At 39.2% G+C, this 22,344-nt stretch overlaps 1 protein-coding gene and 1 non-coding gene across 2 annotated transcripts in view; one reads left to right on the forward strand and one right to left on the reverse strand.

Moving 5' to 3' along the window:
- Nucleotides 1–788: 788 nt before the first annotated feature.
- Nucleotides 789–11,558, reverse strand: LOC100552529 (uncharacterized). Its single transcript, XR_010006271.1, has 3 exons — nucleotides 11,289–11,558; nucleotides 1,498–1,601; nucleotides 789–828 (listed from the first exon to the last, which is right to left on the reverse strand). It is a non-coding gene; the product is annotated as an uncharacterized LOC100552529 (transcript).
- Nucleotides 11,559–11,575: 17 nt separating this feature from the next.
- Nucleotides 11,576–22,344, forward strand: part of naa15 (N-alpha-acetyltransferase 15, NatA auxiliary subunit) — a 44,086-nt gene continuing 33,317 nt past the window's right edge. Inside the window, exon 1 of the mRNA XM_003221656.4 lies at nucleotides 11,576–11,944. Within this exon, the coding sequence (XP_003221704.1) occupies nucleotides 11,891–11,944 (54 nt within the window). The 5' untranslated portion in view covers nucleotides 11,576–11,890. The remainder of the gene's footprint in view (nucleotides 11,945–22,344) is intronic.

Consider the following 22,344-nt stretch of genomic DNA (forward strand, 5'->3'; position numbering starts at 1 on the left):
TTATGAGAACAAATGTTGACTTCACCTTTCATCCTCTAGTGCAGCTGGGAAAAGAGGACAAGTGGAAATGTCTGCTTCCAGTTTCAATTAATCAAATTCTAGTATTATAGTTGAACCCAGGGCTTTGATTAAATAATAAATCATTCCAATAAGCCAATAAACTATATATGACATTAGGCACAGGTTGCCTTGTTTCCAGCATACTGCTAAGCTGCGGTTAGTATAAAACAGAAGCAAAACATTCCAGTTTCTTCCTGCTGGTTGTGTTGAAGGGGTGTGTGTCTTTAAGCCCACTGACCATATATGAACCAAGGGCCATTTAGGCTTTCTCTCATAACGATAAGCCACTGGTTTACATTCCATATTGAATGTAGTTGTTAATTATATGCTATGGCAGTGAAGAAGGCTAAGATGAATAGCAGAAAATTACAAGGCAAGTAGACCAAATACTTGAAGAAGATGACAGTTAGTGACAATTAGGAAGTAACTTCACAAACCCCATGGCTTTGAAACAACAATGCTGGAATCGGATGAAAATTGATGTTTTTATAACAACTTTGAAAAAATGTAACACTTCTAGATCAGTCTACAAACTGGGAAGTGAATAAAGCCTGAAGAAAAAGATAGCTATATGCATCTTCACTCTTCATTAAAAAATATTATGAAATTGGATCTTTAATGCACAAAACAACCTATATCAGAACAAAACCAGGCACATAGTTTTATCTGCATACTCACCATAATAATTTGAAACCATTAAGATCCCCGTCCTGTTTCTGCTTTTCTCCTTTCATATTCTGCTAAATGTTCATTGTGCTGTTTGAAGATCTAAATGATAGCACACAGATTTTAAAAGCATGCAGCATGTTAGGTCAACGTGCAATTTCAGGATGCTCACATATTTGGTGACTTCACTACTAGGATCTAACTGAAAAGCATTCCATTATTTATAGACCTTAAAATAAGTATGAATTTCTTCATAAAAATCGTAATAGTAAAGACTTTGACAAAATTGCAATATTTTAATGACAATTTCTATCCCTCTCTTACAGAGGTGGCTGATATTAGAACTTACTACTTCTCTTAGCCTACTACAGTTAAAGCAATAAACTTGCATCGGAGTTTCTTTGTCAGCAGATTTCTGCCTCTACAAACATTTAGTCATGATCTAGTCAAAATCCAGCTGTTAGTCCCAACTCCAGCAGAATTACTAAATCAATCAGATTTAGATAAATGCTGATGCACCAAGTTTCCACTAATCCAATGAGTTTGTTCTAGGTGGGATTAACAACTGGATTTGTAGCAAAAGTAAGTATCCCTATAGTTTGAAGCAGAGCATAATAACGGATTTTCAGCCATGCAAAGTTTGCTGTGAAAGTGGGACTGTCAATGCTTTGTCAATGATGACATAAACCCGAGACAAGCATAAGATACTGGCATATCTAAGTTATTAGCAAAAATCACTGACAAAATAGTGCTCAAATAATAGGATCTTACCAGTAACCATATTGCAACTGTGGCACCAAGAGTAAGGCCAACCTTCACCCAGTTAGGATTGTTTGGATCATCTTTCCTTGCAGTGAATGCAGAGCGAGAAAATGCTAAAATGAAGCAATTTTAAAATGTGTAAGTTCTGATTTTGATAAGAAACAAATCAGTTTACTTCCAAAAATAGTTTTCCTTAGGTCGAATCGTTTTTCCATAACTCATTGAGACTGTTTAAATTTAAAATGTTACTCTATATTATAAGTGGCATAGTCCTTTCTATAGTAACAGGCATAGCACTTGCTTGCTATATGAATTGGTACTCTTAATAATAGCTCCAAGATAAGAATATACAGCAGGGTTTGTTATTAAAATTATATCATTGAACAGTATATTTGAAAGATGGGTGACAGATGGAAAAAGAGACAAAATCACAAACTGAACAGCACTAGGCCATTTTGATATTCTAATGCAGGGGTCTCCAAACTAAAGCCCGTGGGCCTGATGCAGCCCTCCAAGGTCATTTACCTGGCCTCTGCCCCCAGTTTTAGACTTAGGCTCGCCCAAAGTCTGAAATGACTTGAAGGCACACAACAACAACAACAACAATCCTAATTAACTTGACTATCTCATTGGTCAGAAGCAGGCCCACACTTTCCATTGAAATCCTGATAAGTTTATGTTGGTTAAAATTGTTTTTATTTTTAAATATTATATTTTTCTTTCGTTGTTGTTGTTTTATCATTACAAATAAGACATGTGCAGTAAGCATAGGAATTTGTTCGTATTTTTTTCAAATGATAATTCGGCTCCTCAACAGTCTTAAAAGGTTTGAGGACCCCTGTTCTAATGCATAAATGCTCATACAGACTCTAAACTCTAAGCAGCTAGAATCTAGCTGTTTTCTAATGTCTAACCATATTGTAGCCAAGGATAATATATCTGTTTTCAAAACCTATGCACTGTTCAGAATTAAAGGGGAAATCAAGAACGGTGAAAATGAGAGCCAAAGAAACATGCTACTGTGGAAAAAAGATAGAAGCTGGCACTGGTATCATCTTGGGAATGGCAAAAGGTACTTTTAAGAGTTTGTTTATTTATAAAGACAATCAAGAATGCCAAGAAGCAACAAGCTCAACCTACAGGGGGAAAAGGTTCATTTATAAACTGTTAAAGAACAACAGCCTTGCAGCATCAGATCATACATCCAGCACTAGTTACTTCAACAAGCCATTTCCCTCCAAAATCTCTAAGAACCATTTTTCCCAACACTAATACCGATTGAATATCCCTTTTTCAAAATGCTTGGGACCAAACGTGCTTCAGATTTTTAAAATATATTGGTATACCTGTATTTGCCTAATAAAATATCTTGAAGATGGCACCCAAATTAAAATTCATGGTATGTTCATATACACCTTATACACATAGCCCGAAGATACCTTTATACAATATCAGTGAAAATGTTGTCCATGGAACACAGTTTGTATACGCTGGTCAATCAGAAGGCAAAGGCATCACTATCCCACCCACTCATTTGGACAATTTCAGAATTTGGGGAACTTCAGGTAAGGGATGCTCAATTTATGCAACAATTTACACTAATAACACGAATATGTCAGGAACAAAATCTGCAAAATACTGTACACAAGGCCTATCTGTTCTCTCATGGAGTAGAATAAAAGAATATTAGAGTTGGAAGAGACCACATGGGCTATCTAGTCCAAACCGCTGCCATGCAGGAAAAGCACTATCAAAGTATCCCTGACAGATGGCCATCCAGCCTCTGCTTAAAAGTTTCCAAGGAAGGAACTTCCACCACACTCTGTGGCAGAAAGTTCCACTGTTGAACAGCTCATACGGTCAGGAAGTTCTTCCTAATGTTCAGGTGGAATTGTTTTTCCTGTAATTTGAACCCATTTCAAAGGCAGCAGAAAACAAGTCTGCTCCCTCTTCCTTATGACACCCTTTCACATTTATACATGACTATCATGTCTCCTCTTGACCTTCTCTTCTGCAGGCTAAACACACCCAGTTCTTTAAGATGCTCCTCACAGGGCATGGTCTCTAGACCTTTGATCATTTTAGTCGCCCTCCTCTGGACAATTTCCAGCTTGTCAATATCTCTTATGAACTGTAGTGCCCAGAACTGGACACAGTATTCCATGTGAGGTCTAACCAAAGCAGAATACAAAGGCACAATGACTCCCCTCAATCTAGACCAGGCATGGGCAAACTTTGGTTCTCCAGGTATTTTGGACCTCAACTCCCACAATTCCCAATAGCCTACCAACTGTTAGGAATTGTGAAAGTTGAAGTCCAAAACAGCTGGAGGACTGAGGTTTGCCCATGCCTGATCTAAACACTCTGGAAGTGTTTAGTGTTAGGGAAAACTATCCTAAAATATACAGGATACAAAAAGTTGAGCATTCAGCTCATTAGCCAGCAGAGCATGAGGTGCCCATGTGATGTGGCTGTAAAGAGCCTAGGCAGGCAAAAATGCAGAGTCCAATCTTAAAAATCACAAAAGGTTTATTTACAATAATAAATAATAACTGCATTTCTCAATAATTAAGAACTGGGTCTGAGCTACTTTAACACCCATCTCTTCTAAGGTTTCAAGAAAGGGAAAATCATCCATCACTACATCTCTGTCACATATGCAGAGAGATCTCAAAGCACACAGCTCATACCCTCCATACTAAGATGAACTGGTCAGATTTTTAAAAGGCTTGCATTAGAAAAGTATCAGTTCTATACAACCGATCAGAATGAGAGCAGAAGCAGAAGAAATTAGATACATTTCCAACTGCAATATAGAAGACATGGGGGAAAGGAAACCCTTAACCCAAGCATGGGCAAATTTCGGCCCTCCAGGTGTTTGGACTTCAATTCTCATAATTCCTAATAGCCGGTGTGTTGTTAGGAATTGTGGGAGTTGAAATCCAAAACACCTGGAAAGTTGAAGTTTGCCCATGCCTGCCTTAGCCTATACTAAGCTAACTGAACTGTTCCTCATTGAGGACTTGAGACTTGAGCAGTGTGAGATTGAAGTCCAATATTTACATCTAGACTTTTTGGAAGCTGAATGAGTTGGTATCTTCTTCTACCAACCCACTCGAGCCCCAAGATCCTCAGAAGAGGCCCTTCTTGCAGTCATCATTGCAAACGTGTTTGGTGGGAACGAGAGAGAGGGCCTTTTTGGTGGTGGCCCCGCAGCTCTGGAACTCCCTCCCTAATGAGGCATAGTCGGCCCCCTCCTTACTGACCTTTCATTTGCAAATTAAAACCTTTCTGTGGAGCCAGGCTTTCCCAGACGAATGAGAATAGACACTGCCAGACTGATATTTTTTATAATATTTGACAAATAACTTCAGTGGCCGGAGATTATGGATATTTTTAAATTGAGCTTGCTGTATGTTTTTAAATTGTTTTATTTGATACTAGCTTGGGGACCTGGCGGTGCCCAGGTGATTTGTTTGCCTGTGTTCCAAGTGTAGTCTAGTTCCAATGTCAGCTGGGTTCAGTGTGGGTGAACTACAACTCCCATATGGAAGTCGTCCATGGTCCAAACTCTTCCAAACCACACCAGGATGTAGAGTGGGTCATGAAGGCTCTGTGTGCCAAGTTTGGTCCTGCTTCGTCATTGGTGGAAGTCGCAGTGCTGTCAGGAAGTGAGTGAAGGTATTGCAAGTCACATCGTCCATGGTCCATCTTCCTCCAAACAGTGTCAGGATGTAGAATGGGTCATGGTGGCTCTATGTGTCAAGTTTGGTCTTGATCAGTCACTGCTGGGGGTCGCAGTGGTCTCATGAAGTGAGTAAAGATACCGTGCTGGCGCTGTTTCAAGGGGGATGGACGATGGGGCTTGCATATGGGAGTTGTCCTTCACCCGCACCCACTGAACCCAGCTGACACTGGATCTAGACTACACTTGGAACACAGGCAAACAATACGTTTCTCAAATCACCCGGGCACCGCCAGGTCCCCAAGCTAGTGATCTAATAATAATAATAATAAGCCCCATTCAGCTTCCAAAAGGAGGTGAAACCAAGAAAGCAAATACAGTAGAGTCTCACTTATCCAAGCCTCGCTTATCCAACCCTCTGGATTATCCTAGCCATTTTTATAGTCAATGTTTTCAATATATCATGATATTTTGGTGCTAAATTCATAAATAAAGTAATTACAACATAACATTACTGCGTATTGAACTACTTTTTTTGGTCAAATTTGTTGTATAACATGTTTTGGTGCTTAATTTACAAAATCATAACCTAATTTGATGTTTAATAGGCTTTTCCTTAATCCCTCCTTATTATCCAAGATATTCGCTTATCCAAGCTTCTGCCGGCCCGTTTAGCTTGGATAAGTGAGACTCTACTGTATTAACAACGAACATTTGATCAAAACCCCTTCAATTAATTTAATGTCACTTTCTTCTGTAAAAGAGCATCCCTCACCTGCATTAATTCATCCCAAAAGGGATATCTCTACTTACATCCACATTATGGAATTACTGCAGATTGACGCCACTTTATCCGCCATGGTTTAGAGTTATGGAATCCTGGGGTTTGTAGTTTGCTGAGGCACCAGTACTCTTTGATAGAGAAGGCCAAAGTCCTGGTATAATTACAACTCCCAGGATTCCATATGATTGGGTCCTGGCAATTAAAGTGGTGTCAGGTTGCATTGATTCTGCAGTGTAGATGCGCCCTCTGATGCCACAATCGGGGCAAGAAACTCACTCGGGTTCAGGCCTCCCGACGACCGCAAAAGTCTCCTCACGGCCTGCAAGGGCGCCGCCATTTTGGTCCGTCCGCCCTGTCCTCCTGCAAAGAGCAACAAAGAAAACGGACCAATCACAAAGCACGAGGGGCGGGCTCACACCATGAGTGAAAGAAGATGTCTTCGAAAGGAAGAGCGCCATCTACCGACCGCAGTCCAATCTGCAGGGAAGCCCTCGCCTACTTCTAATCATAGGGTAGAGGATGCATTCCACACTATAGAATTAATGTACCACTTGAACCGCCATGGCTCAATGCAATAGAATCCTGGAAGTTGTGCTTTGATTTTTTTTATCGTGTCAGAAGTGAATTGATGATACAGCTATAATGTGCAAAAAAACAAAGTTAAAAACACTCAGAAGACAGAGGAATTCCAGACCTGAATCAATCAGGGCCAGCTAACACCTCCCAAAAAAAGGATTCCCCCAGGCAGGAATCAGCCAGGCTTTGGAGCTGCAAGACTATTCAATGCTAATCAAGGTGGCCAATTGCAACATTCTCACCTGCCTCCAACAAGAGTTCTTTTTCCCATCCTGGACATTCCCACAGATATATAAACCCCACTTGAGTAGTTTCTAACAGACATCACAACCTCTGAGGATGCCTGCCATAGATGCAGGTGAAACGTCAAGAGAGAATGCTTCTGGAACATGGCCATACAGCTTAGAAAACTCACAGCAAACCAAAGTTTTAAAAAACCACAAACATAGTTTAAAAGCACTGAGTTTAAAAAAAAAACAAAAACACTTGGCGTTATACTAAATTTCCTTTGACCAGAAACTGACCACTTTGAGTGCTTCTGGTGTCTCTGTAAAAAATAGTAGTAGTAGTAATAATAATAATAATAATTTATATTATGCCCTATTTCCCCGAAGGTCCTCCATTGTTAATGTGGCAGGACTCAGGCTGCATTGTAGTAAGTGGTCTGTGGTTTGCTTTTCTCCACACTCGCATGTCACAGACTCCACTTTATAGCCTCATTTCCTAAGTTGGCTCCACATCTCGTGGTATCAGAGCACAGTCTGTTCAGTGCCCTCCTAGTCGCCCAGTCTTCCATGTGCCCAAGAGGGAGTTTCTCATCCAGTATCAGCCACTGATTGAGGTAAGGCACCAACACTCTGTAGCAGAGAAGACAGCAGACCTCTGAAAAGTATATTTTCCATGATTCCAGAGCACTGAGAATAGTAGTTAGAGTGGCATCAAACTGCATTAATTCTACAATGTAGATACACCCACAGTAAAAACAAATGCCTAATAATCTGTTCCAAAAGACTGCATTTACCTGGGAATAAATCCTACTAAGCATAATGGGATTTACACCTGAATAAGTATGCAGTGTTGTTATGTAGTGCCCAAACTTAAACAATATCAAGCTTTTAAGCGATTCAGAAAGCAAATTCCACTGTGCTTAGCAAACATTACTTTTAAGAAGCTACTCATAAGATTGTACAAGATGAAATCTCAAATTAAGTACAGAATTTCAGATAAGAAAGCTTTAAGGAAGACACACAATACTCAGTCCTCTTGACATTTATGCCTTCCAATATGAAATTTAAATAAATAAAATATAAATAAACTTTATTTGTAACCCACCCTATCTCCTCAAGAGGACTCAGGGTGGTTTCCAGAACAAAAATGGCAAACATTCAATGTTGTCTGTCATCCGAAGTTAAACTACTATTTCCGAATAATATCAATGCACAGAACATTGTGAAGAAAACACAATACAGGAAAGCATATGCAAGACCATTACGTACACAGGAATGTTGTGTCACAGCTGGTTCTTCCAGTGTGTTGAGTTCAGTGCTGTAAAAGGTGCAGTAAGAAGCATTTGTGGCTGTAGAGAAAGAATGTTGTCTGCAGAACATGGTAATGCCCCCAAAATGATGTATAGTTCACTAAGAGACCACAAATAAATACATGATTTTTCCATTTATTAAAAGTACCCACAGGTCTAGAGTAAGCTTGGAGCTTTAGAAGATCAGGAATAAACCCAACAGCTGTACCCTATGAACTATATGGTACCCAACCCTTTAATAAATTGTATCAATTTGATTTTTGTGTAATTTGTATCTTCTAAACTGTGTACTGTATCTATTTATCATATGAAATGTATATGAACTACTTCTTAACGTGTCAGAATGTAACCCAGAGACAGTCACCCCTCTATGACCCTGTTCAGACAATCTCATGGGAATGGCAAACAGAGCAAGTCCCTTTGGCTATTTCACCAGCCAGATAATCAGCAGACTCATTCTGTTTATGTAAAGACAGGTGATCTCCTTTATCAGCCAGATGTTTGTGCAATTCACCTGAGGCTGAGAGTTTGCCGCTCCTTCACAAAAACAGGGGCTTAGAATATGTGCATTCATAAACTCCTTTATTGACAGCCAGGTCTTTGATCCTAAGATCAGCACCTTTGTCCTTTGAGTCTTTCACCTTTGTTTCCTGGGCTCCACAACTTTGTTTGGCACAGAACTGGACATCTGAGCAAATCAAAAGCTCATCAGCATATTTGTACCATTGTTTCCTCCCAGATTCTCTGCAGCTGATTGTCCTTCACCCTAACCAATCCCTGGCTGAAATTCTCCCTCCCAGCCAATCCCGGCACAGATCCTGCCCTACCTCTTTTTCAGCCAATCAGGAGAGGGAGCGGGAAGTCTGAATAGCTGTCAGAACTGTATAAGATGTCTTCCATTTTTCTGTGAAGTAATGCTTGTACCCTTTGAAACAAATTGCTTCTATTTGCACTCCTTTTGGCTGAATCGTATTAAACTTCTGTGGCTTGTCTTCAACCTGGTGAGTTGGCTTATCTGTCCTGGCCTATCTGGTTTAGCATACACTCCCCAGGCATGAACTCTCTATGGTCCTAGCTAAATCACTACCACGAGGAAGCAGGACATCAGTGGAAAGATGAAGGAAAAAGCGCCACACAATTCATAAATAAGTTATATGGGATTCACTGCCATAGAATATAGGGATTAACAACAGCTGCCTTTTAAAAGGGCCAAGATAAAATCATGGAGGATCTTTTCAATGGTGTAGCTGTCTTAGTTTTTTTTGCAACAAAAACAAAAATACCTGAATTTCTGAATTAACCATTCGTCTTATGAAACAGGCTATTGAAAACTAATATATAATGGATGTATTAATTATAAAAGTGCTCCTAGGTTCTCTGCTGTCCATTTAGAGCAGAGATTCACACATGTATTTGGCCTACAACCCCCTTATCAGAAAAAAAAATTGCTGAAAATCCCTGAAAATCTACCATTTTGACATGAACAAAGATGCAGCAACAAATTCACATTCTTGTATTTTTAGATTCCTACCAACATCCTACATGATGATGATGATGATGATAATAATAATAGTACCAACTTTATCTTTATATCCCGCCACCATCTCCGGAAAAAGGGACTTGGGGCGGCTTACAAGCAGAACCAAGCCCAGGGATGCAACAAAATACACCAACTAAAAATGCAGTTAAAACATAATAATATATAACAGTCCAATTAACACAATTAAAAATAGCAAAATATAAAAACAGCATTAAAACTATATTGAAACCAAACTTAATAGACCAACAACCAGGAATACGATGGGCATGGGCTTATGCAAACAGCAGACTATAGGGCCAGGGCAAGGGATAAAGTGCCAAGTACAATCCTATTGGCAAACTAGATATCGTTGTAACCACCTTGAAGTTTGAAATTGCAACTATTTATTAAAATCAACCATAGCAACATTCACATTCACTTGATGCCCAGGTGTCAGCGGTGGCTAGGAGGGCCTTCACACAATTAAAACTTGTGCGTCAACTGCGACCATACCTCGTGAAGTCTGATCTGTCCACCGTGGTCCATGCCCTAGTTACCTCTAGATTGGATTATTGCAATGCACTCTACGTGGGGCTACCCCTGAATTCCTGGGGGCAGGAATTAAGCTTGCATTAATGCTAATTGAGGGGATTAATTACAACATTCATACTGGCCTCCAACAGACAAGAGATCTTTCTCCCACCCTGGACCTTCCTCAGATATATAAACCTCCCTTGCCTAGTTATCCAATGCACCTCACAACCTCTGAGGATGCCTGTCATAGAGGTGATTGAAACGTCAGGAGAGAATGCTTTTGGAACATAGCCATATAGCCCAGAAAATGCACAACAACCCAGTGATTCCCATCATGAAAACCTTCGACAACACGTAGTGAGATTTGTTGGAAACTAAGCAAGGGAGGTTTATATATCTGTGGAAGGTCCCCGGTTGGAGAAAGAACTCTTGTCTGTTGGAGAAAAGTGTGAATGTTGCAATTTATCACCTTGCTTAGCAATGAAAAGCCTTGCAGATTCAAAGCATGGCTGCTTCCTGCCTGGGGGAATCCTTTGTTGGGAGGTGTTAGCTGGCCCTGATCGTTTCATGTCTGGAATTCCCCTTTTCAGAATGTTGTTCTTTATTTACTGTCCTGATTTTGGAGGTTTTTTAAAATACCGGTAGCCAGATTTTGTTCATTTTCCTGAACCTTCCACAGATATATAAACATCACTGACTTAGGGTTGTTGTATGTATTCCGGGCTGTATGGTCATGTTCTAGAAGTATTCTCTAGAATATTCTACTTCTAGAATACTTCTAGAACATTGCCATACAGCCCAGAATACATACAACAACCCTGTGATCCCGGCCATGAAAGCCTTTGACAACACATCACTGGCCTAGTTTCCAATATACCTCACAACCTCTGAAGATGCCTGCCATAAACGTGGGCGAAACGTCAGGAGAGAATGCTTCTGAAACATGGCCATAGGTAAAGGTTTCCCCTGACGTTAAGTCCAGTCATGTCCGACTCTGGGGGTTTGGTGCTCATCTCCATTTCTAAGCCGAAGAGCCGGCGTTGTCCGTAGACACCTCCAAGGTCATGTTGGAACCCGGAAATCTCACAACAACCCAGTGATTCCGGCCATGAGAGCGCTTCGTCAACATATATTATTCCGGAATTGCACAATTTCGATATATTACCAGTTCGCTGTGGATATACTGTTAGGAATTGTGGGAGTTGAAGTCCAAACACCTGGAGGGTCGAGGTTTGCCCATGCCTGGTGTAGACACACTCCTCAGAGTGACACCAGGTGCTTAATGCTCAATGGCCACCCTGTGCAGCGCCCGCAGCGTTGCGCCTTGCCTGAATCACCCCACCAACTGCGCGTGCGCAGTATGCTCCAGCAGGGTGGGGACTGGAGGGTAAATATACCCCTTTCCCGACTAAGTTTCAATCAACCTGAGCGCGTGAGGGCAGGAAAGACACGGGGTCGCGGCGCATGCGCGAGAGCTCCAGTGACCCGGCTGGGGAAGCCCTCAGCGGCGGCCATTTTGGCGGCGCCTCCTCCTCCTCCTCCTCTCTGAGGCCTGCTCTGTTACCACGTGAAGCGGCCGAGAGAGAAGCAAGGGGTAACCGGCCGCGGGGAGGCCGAGCGGCTGTAGCAGCGGTGGCAAGCTGAGGCTTAGTTGGTCGTAGAGGCGGTCGGTGGTGGTAGAGACAGCGGCGGCCTGGCGGGGAGGCGCTCCCGTGAGGCGGTGAAGGGAGGCCGAGAGTAGGAGCCAGGAGAGGAGCGCAGGCCGCCATGCCGTCGGTGAGCCTCCCGCCGAAGGAGAACGCGCTCTTCAAGCGTATCCTGGTGAGTGGGGACTTTCTCTCCAAAGCAGACCCTCAAGGGGTCGTTTGAAAGGGAGGAGGATTCTGCTACTACCTGGTGAAGATCTCTCCTGCGCCCACCTCCTGGAAACGAGGCCCGCGACCCTTAAGGAAGCCTTGCCCGAGTCGAGTCGGCGTTCCTTGTTCCAGAACCGGCCTCGCCAGGCATTCCTTCCTTTCCTGCGTTCCCTCCCTTGGGCAGCCTTCTCTCCGCTTAAGGAAGAGAGAAAGGGGCTAAGGGTAACTGAGGATAGCATTAGGCCACGGCAGTTCAAGTGGATTAATTCTACAATGTAGATGCACCCTTGGAGAATAACTTCACTATTTATAAACTGTCACACTTAGTATTGTGCCATGGGATAAAACTGTATTAATTCTTAGGTGTAGATGCACCCACTCGCTGTCTGGACTATCACTATTTAGAATAGATTCCATAGCATTGTGCCATGGCACTTGTAGCAGGATCAAACTGTATTAATTCTACAGTGTAGATGCACCCATGGAGAATCTATTTATGAACTATCACTATTTAGAATAGATTCAGTAGCACTGAGACATGGCAGTTAAAGTGGGATCAAACTATTACAGTGTAGATGCACCCTTGGAGAATAATTTCACTATTTATGAACTATCATTATTTAGAATAGATTCCATAGCATTGTGCCATGGGATCAAACTGTATTAATTCTACAGTGTAGATGCACCCTTGGAGAATCATTTCATTCTTTATGAACTATCACTTTTTAGAATAGATTCCATAGCATTGTGCCATGGGATCAAACACACCCTTGGAGAATCATTTCACTATTTATGAACTATCACTAATTAGTATAGTGATAGTTCTACCCAAGACTACTTCTAATGTCCCTTAGCAATTTTTACTTTTCTTAGGATGCATCTACACTGTAGAATTCATGCAATTTGGGATGGTGGGGGTTGTAGTTTTACAAGGTCTTTAGCCCTTTTTGTCAAAGTCAGCAAACTACAACTCCCATCTCAGTATTGCATCATGGGAGTTAAAGTCATGTCAAACCATTAATTCTATAGTATACACGCACCCTTAGAGCATCAGTTCATTATTTATGAACTATATTTAGGATAAATTCCATAGCATTTGGCCATGGCAGTTAAAGTGGGGTCAAACTGTATTAATTCTACAGTGTAGATGCACCCTTGGAAAATCATTTCACAATTTATGAACGATCACTATTTAGGATAGATTCAATAGCACTGGGACATGGCAGTTAAAGTTGGATTAATTTTATAGTGTAGATGCACCCTTGGAGAAATATTTCAATATTTATGAACTATGACTAGGATAGATTCAGTAGCATTGGGCCATGGCAGTTAAAGCTGGGTCAACCTGTATTAATTCTGACATGTAGATGTTCCACTAGAAAGTGTTGGTTGATTGGAAAAAGAAGAGTAGAGAAGCCCTACCGGTTCGGGGTGTGTGATTTTAATTTAAATAAGAGATAGTTATCATTGAATTGCCCGAAATTATAGTCTGCCCTTGCTGTGATTTGAAATAGTGTTTTTATTGATAATCTCAAGACTACTTCTAATTTCCCTTAGCAATTTTTACTTTTGTTAGGGTGCATCTACAATGTAGATTCCATGTAATTTGGGGTGATGGGGGTTGTAGTTTTTCAAGATCTGTAGTCCTTTCTGCCAGAATCACCAAATTACAACTCCCATCCCAGTATTGCACCATGGGAATCAAACCATTAATTTTACAGTGTACGTGCACCCTTAAAGCATCAGTTCACTATTTATGAACTATATTTAGGACAAATTCCATAGCATTTGGCCATGCCAGTTAAAGTGGTGTCAAAGCATATTCTATTGTGGAGATGCACCCTTAGGAAGTGTTGATTGAAAAAAATGAAGGGGGGAGAAATCAAGCTGGAGTGGAATGTGTGCTTTTAATTTAAATAAGAGGTAATTAGTTGAGTCTCCAGAGATCATCTTCTGCCCTTCTGATTTGAAAACACGTTTTCCTTGATCATCTCAAGATTATTTCAGATGTCTGTTGGTGATTATGTGTTGTCGAAGGCTTTCATGGCCGGGATCACAGGGTTGTTGTATGTCTTTCGGGCTGTGTGGCCATGTTCCAGAAGTATTCTCTCCTGACGTTTCGCCCACATCTATGGCAGGCATCCTCAGAGGTTGTGAGGTATGTCTGTTGGTGATTTTCACTTTTCTTGGTGTACATCTCCACTGTAGAATTAATGCAGTGTGGCCCTACTTTAACTGCTGTGGTTCCATGCTATAGAATTATGGGAGTGTAGCTTGGTGAAGAACCAGCACTCTTTGATAGAGAAAGTTAAAGACCCTTTGAAACTACAACTCCATAGTATTTAGTCACTGTAGTAAATGTGGGGTCAAACTGCAGTGGAGATGCACCCATAAGAAGTGTTGTTGCCAAAGGAAAGGAGTTGAAGCCCTATAGGAGTGGGGTGTGTGCTTTTATTTTAAATGAGAGGTAACCAATATTGAATTACCTGAGGTTAGCTTCTTCCCTTGTCATTTGAAAGCACCTTCTCATTGATTATCTGAAGTCTATTCCCAACTTTTCTTGGGGATTTTCACTTTCATTTAGGAATAGTTTAATTCCCACCAAGCTGAGATTTTTGTAGATCCTGACATTTATTTCATGCTTCATAATTAAAACAGAATAATTTTGGGTAGGTTTGTTGTTGTTTGACTGTGGCAGTGAAACAAATCCAATTTTATGTTAACTTTAAAAGTGCAGTCTTCTCTTTTTAAGGTTATATTAGACACAAATGACTGGCTTTAGAATAATATAGTTTCTGCATCACTTAAACAGGATAAAATAGTATGGCAATTTAATTAGTTGAGTCTTTTAATCTAGCATAGTCCTTTTAACAATTACTGAGGATAAGTAACCTAATACACCAATATGTTGTAGATTACCTATCCTAATTACACTAACTTAGTGAGATGCGGAGAACTGTGATAATACTGATCTATTAACAAAAGTTGATTAGGTTGTCTTGTCTGCTTACGGTTTTTTTTTTTTTGCTGATTTCTTCGCTAAAATGGATTATAGTTTGTAGCTTTTAAAGACAAAAAGCATTTATATCTGAAGAGTTTAATGCCAAAATACTTCTAACTGTCCTAGATGATAGAAGTAGTAGTTTGAAATACCAAAAAATGATAGTGCTCCTTGTTAATAATAACACCTTGAAAACATTAAAAAGATTATTCTATATGTTGTGTGCTTCCAACCTAATTATTGCATTTATTCTTTTATCCTGCCTTGGATTGTTTGGAGCAACTTATGAGAGCATTCCTAATGTTTTAATTCAGACACTGATCTGAGTCTACAAGTAATACTATTTTATGTTTCTAGACAATTCAGTTGGTTATTATATGGAAGCTTTCGCACATAATTATACACCAGAAACCCTAAATGCTCAAACGACAATAAACATAAGCTCTGTGCCAGTACACACAGCCTGGCTTTTTCTTGTGGAAGTGTGTTAACAAATCAAGTACATATAGTTTAGGCCTACATATGTATTTGAGATAATGGTTTATTTGACGTACATATGCCAGGATATCTTTAAATCATTTTTTTTGTTTATAAATTGTGGCTGTTCAGCTATCCTCTTGAGGTTTAAACTATCTGTGCATGTTATGTTTCTCCTGCTTCCATAATAAGGTAAAGTAGAATGAACAGTTGCATGTTTAGTGAAGTTTATTAAACCAAGATTCTTAACTTTCGTACCAGCATGCCTGTTGTTTAAGGTGAGATTTAGTTAAGTGTCACATTGAAGTGTATCCAAAGGAATACACCAGTTCATTATAAAAGTGGAGGCTGATGGTTGCATATGGGAGTAGACCTTTGGAACAACCAGTTAGACATGAGGTGAGGAACTTAATTCAATGCTCTTTTCTTGTCTCAGCTTGTTCACGTACATTTTAATACTATTATGCAAATAAACAGGCCCTTTAAAATGCTTTTATGAAGCACATTTCATGGATTCTCCCAGATGATTTGTTAGAAAATGCTAAAGTAGTCTTAATTTCTTGAGGTTTATAAAGCTTTCAAGTTAAATGTGATAATGCAGTTCCGTATTTACAACCATGTAACCATCTAAATTCACACCTATTTAAAGCCTGGTCATTGAACTTGTAGTTTTGCTTTCATGCACTCATTTATTCCTCATAGTTCAGCATAGTGTGGAATTCAGTGTGGTTATTTTATTGATGAAACTGTTTTGGTCAGCTGAACTAGGAGAGGGCAATTCATCCTCTCCCCTTCAGCCCCTTGAATGTACCTTCCAAACCTGCTTCAGGAACCCATATAATTGCATATGAGTTATGGCAGCATAAAGAGCTAGAAGAAAAATAAAATCTTATCTTGTTACACTACTGGGCTGTTGAAAGCATAGCGCTGAATTTAAGCTGGGCTAATAACTAGGATGGAGATACATCTATCCTTGCAGTTTCAAGAAATTGCAAGAGAAACAACCTTTAGTTATAGGACAGGTGGCATGCTATACTTTGGAGATGTCAGGAGGAGAAATGTGGGGGGGGGGGAGCATTTTCTGAAGTCTCACACATCTAGTAAGCTGACTTAAGCCCTGGATTCCATCTGATCTTGGAAGCTAAGCACAGTCAGCCTTGTTTAATACTTGGATGGGGGACTACCAAGAAATACCAAATGTTGTAAGCTATATTTCAGAGGAAGACAGTTCAAACCACCTTTGACTATTTTCTTGCCTAGAAAAACCCTTAGGAAATTTGTGGGTACCATAACTCAACAGGCAACTATAAGGTCCCCCCACATATCTATCATGCTTACTTCATCTCTGTATAATTGATCTAAATGTTAACAACATGCATACAATCCATGGCCCAATGGCAGCATGTGCTAATTTCATGCCCTATTTGTACAATGTCTACATTGTGTATATCACTCTCATACCTGTGGGGATTTGCTTGTTTTTGCTATAGTAGGTATTAAATCACGTAAGGTGGGTGAGGCAGTTGTGAACATCCCATTGCCAAATGTGTAAATGGGCTTTGAAAAGCAGGCAAGCCATTCTGCGGCCAAGAGCAAATCAATTTGGAAACTTTATGTCAAAAGCAAAAGATGACTGAATTGTGCTTAATAGGAAAAATAGAATATCTTCACATCTATTCTTTTGAAAGATACATTTCAGTGTTCAAGTAATTAGTATTTAAAGCTTCTCTAGGTTCACAGCCTCAGTGGTAGTGTGTTAATCAGAGTATAAATAAAGTTTTGTATTTTACATTTACCTCCTCTCTGAAAAAATACCACATACATTGAAGTCCTTTTGGTTCTCTCTAGGTCTTCCATCCACTGTGATTCTGTGATACGTTTCCACCCAAGTATAGTCAAAATATAGGGTATGCTATTATCCTTGGGTTCAGGTATCATGTTGGGTCTTCGAAGGCACCTGGGATGTATTTGGGTTGGTGTGGGGGGGTCATACTATACAGTGTTCCCTCACTACTTTGCGATTCACTTTTTGCGGATTTGCTGTTTTGCGGTTTTTCAATAAACTAAAAGAATATTATAAATAATTAATAATTACAGTTTACAGCCTAAGGAAGGGAGGAAAGAGAAGCCAAAGGGAGAGAAAAGGAGCCCAAGCGGCAACGGGAGGAGAAAGAGCCAATTTATCAACACACTTGGTTGATAAAGACTTAAAATAGTGTATAACTACTAAAGTAATGTATAAATATACATTACTTTGCGGATATTCACTTATTGCAGGTGGTCCTGGGACCTAACCCCTGCGATAAGTGAGGGAACACTGTATACACAAGAAAGGAGTAAGTTGGAGTGTTGTCTTTGCTCTTTAGGAGGCTTTGCTGCTTACAGAATGTAAATCATGCCAGAATTTTGTTATCATAGTAGCAACAATGATTATAAACTAAGGATTCACAAACTTCAGTTATAATTTTTTGTCACCAGATATCTCTTGTAAGTGGTTATAATCATTTAGCATCTAGTGGACACTGGAGGATTTCCAGGGATAGACAATAAGATAGATAAACATCAGTAGGGGTTGCCTTCTACATTCAGAAAGCCAGATAGGCCAATTTTTAGCTTACAAATGGATTAATCATTTTCAGAAACCACATATAAAAATCAAAAGATAGTAGAGCAGATGGCAGAATTATGCTTTCATGTTACTGTTCTCTTACTGAGAAGCAGTGTCATATGTTATGGTAGTACAGATTCCTTTCATATTTAAATGAGTCAACAGTTTTGAATGAATAAATGGCCACTACAAAATGTGCATTGGATTTATACAACCTCCAAGATGGATCTTAGAAGCAAGAATTAAAATGTAAAAACAGTGGCAGAAAGCATTTTTTTTAAAATTTGAAATTGGATACCCTTTCAGTATATATCTTCCAGTATAATTTGCATCATTGCTATAAAATGGCTGTGGGTACAGAACTGCATGCTTGTTGCAAGGGAAATCGTATCTGTTAGGATAGAATTAAAATGCATGAAGTTAAAATCAATGTATTTTTTTGGTTGCCATTTTTAGAGCCGTTAATCTGTCTTTAAAAGTTTTGTGTTTAAACTTTTTTCTGCTATTGTTAAAGAAGTTTATTTTCTTCCAAAACATTTTTAACATAGGATTATTTTTCCAAGTGATATCTTGAATATATGCATTTAAGAAAAGTCAATATGAATTGATAATTTAACTTTTAAAAAGCGATCCCATGAGCAAATGTTGATGTATTGTGATTAAAAAGAGGATTCACTAATGAAAACAGTTGTGCTGATAGAAGAATTCCATGCTATGTCAAGCACACAGTGCAAAAACTGAATATATATCATATGACTGCATAAGGAACAATGGTGGTTTGAGTTTAATTGTAAAGAGAATTAAGGTCCTCTTTGGAATGATGATGATGATAACAACAACAATAATAATAAAACTTCATTTATATTCCTCCACCATCTCTCTGAATGGACTCAGGCGGCTCAGAAAAGCACTCCAAAGTGCCGCACACATAAAATATAGCTTTAATGATTATAACAATTATATATCCATCTTCTCAAATGTATGTCTCACTGAGTTGAATTCAGGTTTTTTGTCTATATATGTCTATAGGGTTGAATGTAAGAAATGCCAGTGATTGAGTATACAATTTTTGAAACTATTTTTGACTGGGTATGAAGTGGTGAACCTTGCTCAGAGATTAAATCTGTTACCCCTGCCTCCTAGGATGATGACACTGCTGCAAAACCTCCTGCAGTATCTCCTCTTCTTTCATTTCCCGCACTATACCTCCCTTTCCGGCTTTCACACCTTGACGCCTCTCAAGGTTTTCCTGCTTTGTGGCAAATTTATTTGCGGCTTCCAGAAACATTGTCTGGACAGCCCCTTTTTTGATGCCTGGAACCGCCCTGAGAAGTCAATCAGAAGCAACAAGAACAACAGAAGCCACAATTCTCCTTGTCGAGATCCTGGCTTAGGTCATCAACCAGAGTCAAGATATTTCTCTGTCCCATATCTTTTTGTATACATGTCCATGTTTATCTTCATTTCTCTTCTTGTTTCCAATTCTTCTTTTCCTCTCCTTTTTTCACAAACCACTCCTCTGTTCACCTTTGAGATCTTGTAGGGGGAGAAAACAGTGGTGCAGTTGGAACAAACCAAGCTGATATGTGACTCAGTCACTTTATATGATATTTTGATAGTTATTATAGATCTTTGACTAATAATAGCATTGGCTAAAAATCCAGACTAATAGACATCTAATACCTTCACCTATTTTCTGAAACATTCCACCATCCATCTCCTTAAGACTCCTGCATCAGGAAGATCATATTTCATAGTTTAACCCAATGGAGAAAGTACGATACTGTATATTGTTCTATTTGCTGTATAAGTGATCATGTAGCATTCTACAAGTACATTGACCACCTGGTGACCAAATATTTTGGGAGGATGAATGATTGAGCTAAAGATACCCTCTCTCTCTCACACACACACCCGGATAAAGCGTCAAGTAGCTTATTTGGTACTTTATATAGGTTCCCCCCCCCCCCTCATATTTTCTGGTTCCATTGTACCTCTGTTCTGATTAAATTTAAAACACTCCATATGTATTTGTTAAGTACAGATTTGGAAACATGCTGCTATTATTCCAGGTGAGCTTGACACTTTAGGGCACACCCTGGAGAGTCACTGATAACATCTTTGGGATATGCTCCACAGAATGATGAAATGTATTCACCTTTTTAAGGTTACTATTTTTCTGGCTGTATAAGATGGATCATAGATGGACTATAAATGTTAATGAGCATGAAGTAATTTTAATATGGGACAAATTTCACTAAGAATTGAAAAAACAAATTTCATTTGCAATATATATCTTTTTATAAAAAGAGAAGAAGTTTTAACCTATTGCAGTAAAATGAGTAGAAAGTCTTGTGGTGCCTTAAAGGCTACCTGTTGTGACATATACTTTGATAGACAACATAATAAACATGTTTGTCTTAAAGGTGCCATATGGCTTTATTATATTCACAACTTGGTTGTTGCACCAGTATGCTGATGCATTGGAAATAGGATGCCTTGTGCTGCTGTAATGAAAGATCTGTGTGGGAAGGAAAGAAGGTAGTTTAGTGAGCTTTTTGCATTCTGATTCTATAAACAATCTAATTAAGCTACAGGATGGGCCATGAGATGTTCTTAATTTTGATGTGAAAATAATACATTATTATTCCCCAGATATATATATATAGAGAGAGGGGGGAATTGATAGGGGACTTAACAGAATTAAGCTTCTTAAATTGATGTTTCTCCTGTAAATTTTATGTTTATAGAATGTAAAATTATGATTGAAGGATGTTGCCCCCCAGTGTTTTGAAAATATTGTGCCTTGTATTCAGTTTGCCAATCTTATGTACAGGTTATCAGTTTTATTTGAAGTACAAAATATATACAGAGTAAGTTGTACACTGCTAACCAATGAATCTGAAGTTGTTGTATTGTACATAAAAAATATTCTTATCGGTCTCTTTGGGTTGTCCTGGGTTTTTCAGTTAGACATTACCTTGGTGAGTCAATTATCTGGCTTGATTGTCCAATCAAAAACAAAAATTATGGCCTGAATCTATATGGTATTTTATAGACCAAACTGAAACCAAACATGGGACTGATTCCTTTGAGCTCTTATAGAGTTCTGCTCTGGAAGGATGAAAGATCTCAAGTAGAGGAACAGAGGAAAAAGAAAGTTCCACAGCACTAGTGATTAGATGGCAATATCACATTGGATGTGTTCCTATAGTTCAAGCATGGGCAAACTTCAAGTGTTTTGGACTTCAACTCCCACAATTCCTAACAGCTGGTAAGCTGGCTGGGATTTCTTGGAGTTGGAAGTCCAGAACACCTGGAGGGCTGAAGTTTGCCCATGTCTGCTATCGTTGATGGAACACAGTGTTACAGTCACAGAGTATAACACTTAAAATGGAATTCTAGTAAACTAGCATAGGAATTCACAGGCACGTTTAAGTGTGTGATTCTAACACACCATAGAATTTAATGCACACCTCACTTTTGGCTATGTAATTTAGCCAAAAAAGATGAGCACTAGATTCAAGTAAATTTTCTTGCTTATGCTATGTATCTCTATAAAAGATACAGTGTTTCCCCGAAAATAGGACAGTGTCTTATATTAATTTTTGCTCCCAAAGATGCTCTAAGTCTTATTTTCAGGGGATGTCTTATTTTTCCATGAAGAAGAATTCACATTTATTGTTGAACAAAAAAATGAACATTTATTATATACTCTACGGTAGTTGTCATCACAAACCAGCATAACCAGACAAACTGTGAATCCTATCAAGAATTTCTTGTTACTACCATTATTTCCATGTACAACTGGTATGTACATTTACCAATCCTGCATGCTCTGGTATTCTGTTTGGCAGGCGCTGGGCATGCTTCCAAACAAAAACTTTGCTAGGTCTTACTTTCGGGGGAGGCCTTATATTTAGCAATTCAGCAAAACTTCTACTAGGTCTTATTTTTCGGGGATGTCTTATTTTCAGGGAAACAGGGTAGTCACTAGGCTTGAAATTATTTTTGCAGTGCTTTGTTAAAGGGAGATTGTGCTTGCTTTCAGATGTAATGGGAATGTGCTATTCATGATTTTAGTCAACTACCAAGACTTTAAAGAAATAACACCGTTTTCTTCATCTGGAAGAAATGTTGAATAGGGTTTTTTTGTGTTAGGAAATCTATTTCCATTGAGTTTAAGTAGCATTTATACTATGACCTTTAAGCCATTTAAAATTAAGGAAGGTTCCTCATTGCTAAATATTAGATAATTTGTAAATTAAGATTAGTATTT

Source organism: Anolis carolinensis, chromosome 5 (genome assembly GCF_035594765.1).
Source record: "Anolis carolinensis isolate JA03-04 chromosome 5, rAnoCar3.1.pri, whole genome shotgun sequence".
Classification (NCBI taxonomy): domain Eukaryota; kingdom Metazoa; phylum Chordata; class Lepidosauria; order Squamata; family Dactyloidae; genus Anolis; species Anolis carolinensis.